The sequence below is a fragment of the Oreochromis aureus genome, linkage group 2 (assembly GCF_013358895.1).
Source record: "Oreochromis aureus strain Israel breed Guangdong linkage group 2, ZZ_aureus, whole genome shotgun sequence".
NCBI classification, from domain to species: Eukaryota; Metazoa; Chordata; class Actinopteri; order Cichliformes; family Cichlidae; genus Oreochromis; species Oreochromis aureus.
The window spans coordinates 21,166,492-21,174,024 of NC_052943.1; the positions used below are offsets into that span (position 1 = coordinate 21,166,492).

At 39.7% G+C, this 7,533-nt stretch overlaps 1 protein-coding gene across 2 annotated transcripts; it reads right to left on the reverse strand.

Moving 5' to 3' along the window:
• Window positions 1-1,222: 1,222 nt before the first annotated feature.
• LOC120443077 (zinc finger protein 239-like) lies at window positions 1,223-2,832 on the reverse strand. 2 transcript variants are annotated; one of them, XM_039620836.1, is made up of 3 exons: window positions 2,690-2,832; window positions 2,259-2,329; window positions 1,223-1,973 (listed from the first exon to the last, which is right to left on the reverse strand). In XM_039620836.1, the coding sequence occupies exons 2-3, from the start codon at window positions 2,322-2,324 to the stop codon at window positions 1,395-1,397; spliced, it is 645 nt and encodes a 214-aa protein (XP_039476770.1). In that variant the 5' UTR covers window positions 2,325-2,329; window positions 2,690-2,832; the 3' UTR covers window positions 1,223-1,394. The 2 variants fall into 2 exon arrangements, with proteins under 2 accessions (XP_039476770.1, XP_039476768.1); XM_039620834.1 differs by lacking the exon at window positions 2,690-2,832 and having other exon boundaries at window positions 2,259-2,637.
• Window positions 2,833-7,533: the final 4,701 nt, after the last annotated feature.

Consider the following 7,533-nt stretch of genomic DNA (forward strand, 5'->3'; position numbering starts at 1 on the left):
TTGGTCTCGTCATTCACACCATCTAGGCTCCATAAAGAACTATTTCTTCTGTGCGTCATTCAGTAAACTCACCCATTGCAATAAAACTAGCCCTTAAATAACTTTGCGTTACACCATACATGAACTTTAGCTGTATGCCATAAATGATCTCTTGTTGTATGCCATACATGACCTCTAGCTGTATGCCATAAATGAAATCTAGCTGTATGCAATAAATAATTTCTAGCTGTATGCCATAAATGATCTCTAGCTGTATGCCATAAATGACATCTAACTGTATGCAATAAATCATTTCTAGCTGTATGCCATAAATGATCTATAGCTGGATGCCATAAATGATCTCTAGCTGTATGCTATACATGATCTCTAGCTGTATGCCATTAATGATCTCTAGCTGTATGCTATACATGATCTCTAGCTCTATGCAATAAATGATCTCTAGCATTTGCCATAAATTACCTCGAGCTGTATGCCATAAATGGCATTTAGCTGTTTGCCATAAATGATCTCTAGCTGTATGCCATAAATGACATTTAGCTGTATGTCATACATGCTCTCTATCTCTACATGATCTCAAACTGACTGCCAAATTTTTGTTTTAGAAGTTTATTTTATTTTAATATTCACATTATTATCTTTGTGGCTGTTATGGCTGAGTGGACAGGGGCTGAAGGGGAGTCTGCCTAACACCTTTGAGTTTGTTAATCCTGAGATGTTGGGAACTCTGGTTTTTCTCTTGCAGAAAGTAAATTAACTTCAACTCTGAGTCAGTTGTGTGGTTACAAACACTATGACCTAAACCTGCTCACTGCCAGGTTTTCTTCAAGAACCTTTGATTCATTTCCTTATTCATAAAGTTTTTTCCAAAGTTTTTGTTGCTTAATGCTTAATATAAGTGCTTTTACAATCGTTTAGTTGTCAGTATATAAGGATGAGTTAACATCAATTACATCACAGATTTATAATCCATCCATCCATCTTCTTCCGCTTCATCCGTGGCTGGTTTCGCGTGGGCAGCCGCCTAAGCAGAGAAGCCCAGACCTCCCCTCCCCAGCCACCTCCTCTAGCTTATCCGGGGGAACACCAAGGCGTTCCCAGGCCAGCCAAGAGATATAATCTCTCCAGCGTGTTCTCGGTCTGCCCGGTCTGTGATATAAAGGTTTTAAGTTCTGGAGTTTTTAATTATTACAATGTTATTAAGGTGGTGTGTACGGTGGCCTTGATAGGTCAAATGCACTGCAATTCAAGAAAAAAAAAAAAGACAAGCAAACAGAAAAATGTTTGCTTGCACTTGTATATGAATTTAAGATTTTAATCATGTATTTTAATCAAGTGTTTTTTGTCTTTTTAATATTTTATGCTTTACAAATAGGCTTTTAACATTTTCAGTGTGGTCATTGTGGAAATGCCGGTACAGCTTCATGGTCAGCGTTGACAGGATTCTCTGGTGTGTGGGTACGGTTATGCCTCTTTAAATGCGCTGACTGTCTAAAGGACTTCCCACACTGGTCACAGAGGTATGATCTTTCTCCGTTGTGGATCCGCTTGTGGACCTTCAAATTTGATGAAGAGCTAAACTTTTTGCCACACTGGTCACAGAGGTATGATCTTTCTCCGTTGTGGATCCGCTTGTGGACCTTCAAATTTGATGAATATCTAAACCTTTTGCCACACTGGTCACAGAGGTATGGTCTTTCTCCGTTGTGGATCCGCTTGTGGACCTTCAAATTTGATGAATATCTAAACCTTTTGCCACACTGGTCACAGAGGTATGGTCTTTCTCCGTTGTGGATCCGCTTGTGGACCTTCAAATTTGATGAATATCTAGACCTTTTGCCACACTGGTCACAGAGGTATGGTCTTTCTCCGTTGTGGATCCGCTTGTGGACCTTCAAATTTGATGCAGAGCTAAACTTTTTGCCACACTGGTCACAGAGGTATGGTCTTTCGCCGGTGTGGGTATGCTGGTGAACCTTCCAAAGAAAAAATTGGAAATGTCAGAAGATGGACTGAGTTTTTTTGTCAGGTTGCTTGTCAAGTATAAATCCTGTCCTTAATCTGTCCTTCAGTTCCCAAGTTATTATTTTGGATGACAACCAGAACATGTCACAGTGGAGTTGACCTTTGACTTTCACATTATTGTGATATGCAGTGATAAATAATGAATGAATTAATTAACTTTTAGTGTTACACCATTCTCCTATTGTTTTCTTTTCAGCTTCCTTGGCATGTCATGTCTCCTCCTTAAAGTGACTTACCTCTGCCAGTGTCAGCTCTTTGCTGGTGGCGTTACTCAGCTGCTCTACCACAAAATCCTCCATCATTGAAACTGCTCTGACAAACATAAAGATAATAAATAAGAAAAAATTATAAAAACTATTGTCACAAAATCAACAATGATTGTCACCCAAACATATGAATAAATACCTTTCATTTACCTTTAAACAGTAGTTGAAAGAAAAAGAAATACTTGTAAGTAGCATTAAGAAAGATAATCAAGTTGGATACTTCAAATTCACACACATTGATCTTAAGGTTGTGCTATTTTTAAATAACTGGAGCTTAAAAAAACTATATTTGAAATAAAACAAAGAGAAGTAAAAAACACTGAATGTCCTCTGATTTACTAGAACTACTACTGACCATAAGTTAGAAATGAAAAAGATGAAGAAAGCTTGTTTCTTATTACCGTTTGTACATAAATGAAGTGAGTTGTCTCCTGGTTGTCTTCAGAAAGTTCACAGGAAAAATGCTCTGGAAAAATGGGACGGATGGTTTCCATGGTAACCAAACAAGAGTCCAGTTCCAAAGGATTCAGATGTGAATTTAAAAATAAACGCAATGTTATAATGTACCACATATTAGGGATGGGTATTGATAAGATTTTAACGATTCCGATTCCATTTTCGATTCTGTTTAACGCTTTGATTCTTTATCGATTCTCTTATCGATTCTTATTTTTAAAAAGGAGAACACTAAGGTCGATTAGCTTAGAATTTTGTTTTATATCTTCTCTTTGAACAAGATAGAAATTTAGGAGTAACATGGCCTTATAAACCCAACAGTGAGATCTTAAGAGATCCAGCCTATGGCTCTTCAATGGGGTGTCACAGGGTCCCCGGGGAAAATTGTAAATGTAAAATAATAAAATAAATATTCTTCTGTAGCAGTAACAAAGTATAACATAAATTATTCTGTAGCAATTACACAAGAATATTCAGTAATGTCCCTGCCTACAATTAAACACATTCACTTACCATCTGCTGTGGCAAATGGCTGCAAGGTTTTGACCACAAACTAGTCACTGCTCGGTGACATTCGGGCCTGAAAAGAGACGCTACCGGTGGACTGCAGCGACAACTGCCAGCGAGCGCCAGCCAGACTCTGTCTGTCTGTCTCATCATGGTCACCTAAATGCACAGTAATGGCAGGTTTTGTAATAAAGCAGATCGCGCTAACGTAATATGCACTGTTAGTTGATTATTTACCTGCCGCGTAACGGGAGAGGGGGCGTGCGAACGTTACCGCTGCTGCTGGGTTGAGATTCACGAGTCCGGGCGGAATTAAAAACACAACATTCATTTAAGTTCATCGCGTGTTTTGTGAGCAAATGCTTTTGCATATTCGTAGTGTTTCCTCCCTTAAATGAAATATCTACTTTGCAAGTATTGCAAGTTGCCCTGTTGTCATCCGTTCTGGTAAAGTATAACCAAACTTTTGAGCGTTTGAGCCGCTTAGGCGCCGTGTTTTTCTGCCAGGTACGCTCCGACGCACCGCAACGTGGTGACGCATTCGGGCGACTGAATCGATAAGGAATCGTTTGCAAAAATGGCAAACAATTCCAAGGAATTGAAACAGTGGGAACTGGTTCTCAACAAGAACCGGTTTTCGATACCCATCCCTACCACATATCCCTGCTAGCTGTATCTCACTGGGGGGGGGGGTTCCCAAAAACTTTAGTCATTAAGCATTTTGACTAGAGACCGGCCCACCATGTACTACACTGAAAAAAAGGCCATGTTGGATTTACTTGATTCAATAGTGGACATCGGTTGCACACAAATGTTTTGCTTTGGCAGAAACTTAAACAATTGAGTTCAATCAACACAACTTTTTCATATTCAATAAACCTGTGCATTTTGTGTTCATAAAACGCGATTGAAACATGTTTAGATGAAGTAAGTTGAGCTCTTGGAATATTTTAATCCTTCACAATTTTGTCATTTTATTTCAACAGTATTCAATAACTTTTACCCCAATACTACTTGGTACTTAAATACTACATGTTCTCTTCATATTATATAATGTTCAACAAAGTCTAGATCCTGGTTACCATAAAATTGAATGGATGTACAACAACTACCATCCTCCCTTTATCCTGGTTGCAGGGAGCTGGGAAATAACCCTGAAGTGATAGGTTACAAGGCAGGGTACACCCTGGTCAACTCATAAGTCTATCACAAACAACCATTTGCACTTACATTGACAGGTAATTTAGAATCACCAATTAACCTAACTCTAACAACTGCATGACTTTTAACTGTGGGAAGAAACCAGAATACCCAGAGAGAGACCAGTGCAAACTAGCCAGACTGTGGATTTGAACCCAGGATCTTCTTACTGTGAAGCAACAGCACTAACCACCATGCCACCAATCCAGACTTAACAAAAGTAGGAAAGCTATGATTTCAAGGCTTGATGCAGAATTCTTTTGTACGTTTTTGTCCTTGACAGGTTAAACCACAATAAATAGCAATAGCATACACGTGCTGTGTGTGTATAATTGTCTGCCTCTTATAACTCCAGTGATTTTCCTGCAGTTTGACATCTCGTGCGATCTTGTGAATTTCATGAGTTCAGCAACTAACCACTCTTACTAGATTGTATCATGTCATCTCAACAAGAACAAATTAAGTTGTTGAATTTCATACAGATCCTTCATGATTTAATTACGTTTATAGAAACATGATATTATTGTGTTTAAATTACAAGTTAGACTTTTTTAATGTAACAACCACCCAATTTGCTCGATTTGACTGAGATGGATGCCTTCCTGAAACCACGATCCAAAGCGTACGAGACTGAAAGTTATTGACTTACTTCACTCGAACATGATATGAACAATTTAATCTAGCCTCTCTGCCTATCATGTAGTTTCTACACTATATAGTTACACACTTAACTTTAAAGCATGAGGCACTTATGTTAAATACACGCAAGATGTTTACGTAAATCCAAGAGTTGGCCAATCCCTTTTTTTCAGTGCAGTTACCAGCTGTCAGCTACATAGAAAAGGATCCTGGTGTTAAAAGTAGAATGGGAAGGAGAGCCTTCAGTTTTCAGGCCCCTCTTCTGTGGAACCAGCTTCCAGTTTGGATTCAGGAGACAGACACTATCTCTACTTTTAAGATTAGGCTTAAAACTTTCCTTTTTGCTAAAGCATATAGTTAGGGCTGGACCAGGTGACCCTGAATCCTCCCTTAGTTATGCTGCAATAGACGTAGGCTGCCGGGAATTCCCATGATGTATTGAGTTTTTCCTTTCCAGTCACCTTTCTCACTCACTATGTGTTAATAGACCTCTCTGCATCGAATCATATCTGTTATTAATCTCTGTCTCTCTTCCACAGCATGTCTTTATCCTGTTTTCCTTCTTTCACCCCAACCGGTCGCAGCAGATGGCCGCCCCTCCCTGACCCTGGTTCTGCCGGAGGTTTCTTCCTGTTAAAAGGGAGTTTTTCCTTCCCACTGTCGCCAAAGTGCTTGCTCATAGGGGGTCATATGATTGTTGGGTTTTTCTCTGTATCTACTGTACAATATAAAGCGCCTTGAGGCGACTTTTGTTGTGATTTGGCGCTATATAAATAAAATTGAATTGAATTGAATTGTTATTTGTCTCTCAGAAACAGTTCATAACTTCCCTTCAACTCATTCATGTCACCTAAAAGGTAAACCTGTTTCTCCATCACCTGTTCTGCTCCGATGATTCAGTAAGGACATCTCCTGGTTTCATCTTCATGTTTCCCTCTCACCACATATCCAAACCGATATCATGACCAGCTGTGGCTCCAGCAAACATCAGCTGATCCTAGAAAGTAATATTAAATACATTAAAGCTGATCAAGCTTAAACGTGCAGCTGTTGTTTAGAGCGACATCCGCTGGTTTCCTCTTTTTGGCGCAAAGTGGGAGATAAACAGACAAGACAGAAAAGCCAATCAGCTGATCATTGATCAGTTTCATGATTGACGTAGCAACAGAAGAGGGAGGGGGAGAGAATGGTAAATGGCCTGTATTTGTATAGCGCTTTACTTAGTCCCTATGGACCCCAAAGCGCTTTACACTACATTACGTCATTCACACATTTTAATATCAAATCTGGTTCTTTTAAATTCTTTTACTGACAGAGAAAAACCCAGACTCAGTGTGGTCAAAATAATAATTATTTTATTCAAGCATTACTTTCCCGAAAGGAATGTGCACAGGCTAAATCCTGAGCAGATCTGAAGCATTAGAAGCCAAAACGAGCATAACATAATCAGTCATACGTCACACGTAGTCACACATAGTTTCGATATAAACAACTCTGCAGTACACTCTGCCTAGTTTCACTTCCTGTCTACATCCTGTTCTTTTGCTTCAGTGCACAAAGCGTCTCCTGCAGTTTCCTGTCTTAAACAGTACTCTGTGACCTTAAGCACACATTATAACTCAGAGTGGCGTTTCTACTACACTGGCCTAGATGAAACAATATAAATAGAAAATAAGCACTAAGAATATATATTTATTCCGTAACCGTAGCCACAGCTGCCCTGGGGCGCACTGACAGAGGTGAGGCTGCCAGACACTGGCGCCACCGGGCCGTCTGCCCAACACCAGTAGGCAACGGGTGAAGTGTCTCACCCAAGGACACAACGACCAAGACTGTAGGAGCCGGGGCTAGAACCGGCAATCTTCCAATTACAAGACGAACTGCCACCTCTTGAGCCATGATCGCCCCATGAAGAAGAGAGAACGAAGATGAGAGAAGAAGAGGCAGCTGTGCGGCATAAAGACACAGAGTAACCCCAGCTGTGTCTTTATTTCATTCTAGCTGAAGTACATTCCTTTCACCGCGACACGGCTTCCTCAGTACCATTTTCATCTGTTTGTCTGTGATAAGATTGCTTTCAGAGGGAGGGTGCATCCGACCTCCTCGGCTGTAATTGGTCCAGCCCAGCCCAGCCCATCATGACCAATCCCCAATACACCACCTTTCATTTTTTATACTGTTAAAAAAAAAACAATTAAAAAAAATTTAAATCAAATTACATGCATGTCTCATTCATTTTTTGAGAATCTCACCACTTTTAGTTTTCATGGAAAATAACTTATACTTATGTATAAGTTGTATAAGTATAAATCTAAATCATACATTTGTGTTACAGAAAAAAAAAAAGCAAAACCAGTTGTGCTGTTTGTTCATAATAAATGGTAGGGTTGCATAGTCAGTAAATGTCACCAAGGCTCTGCGGAGCTCCAAACCTCCTCTGCCA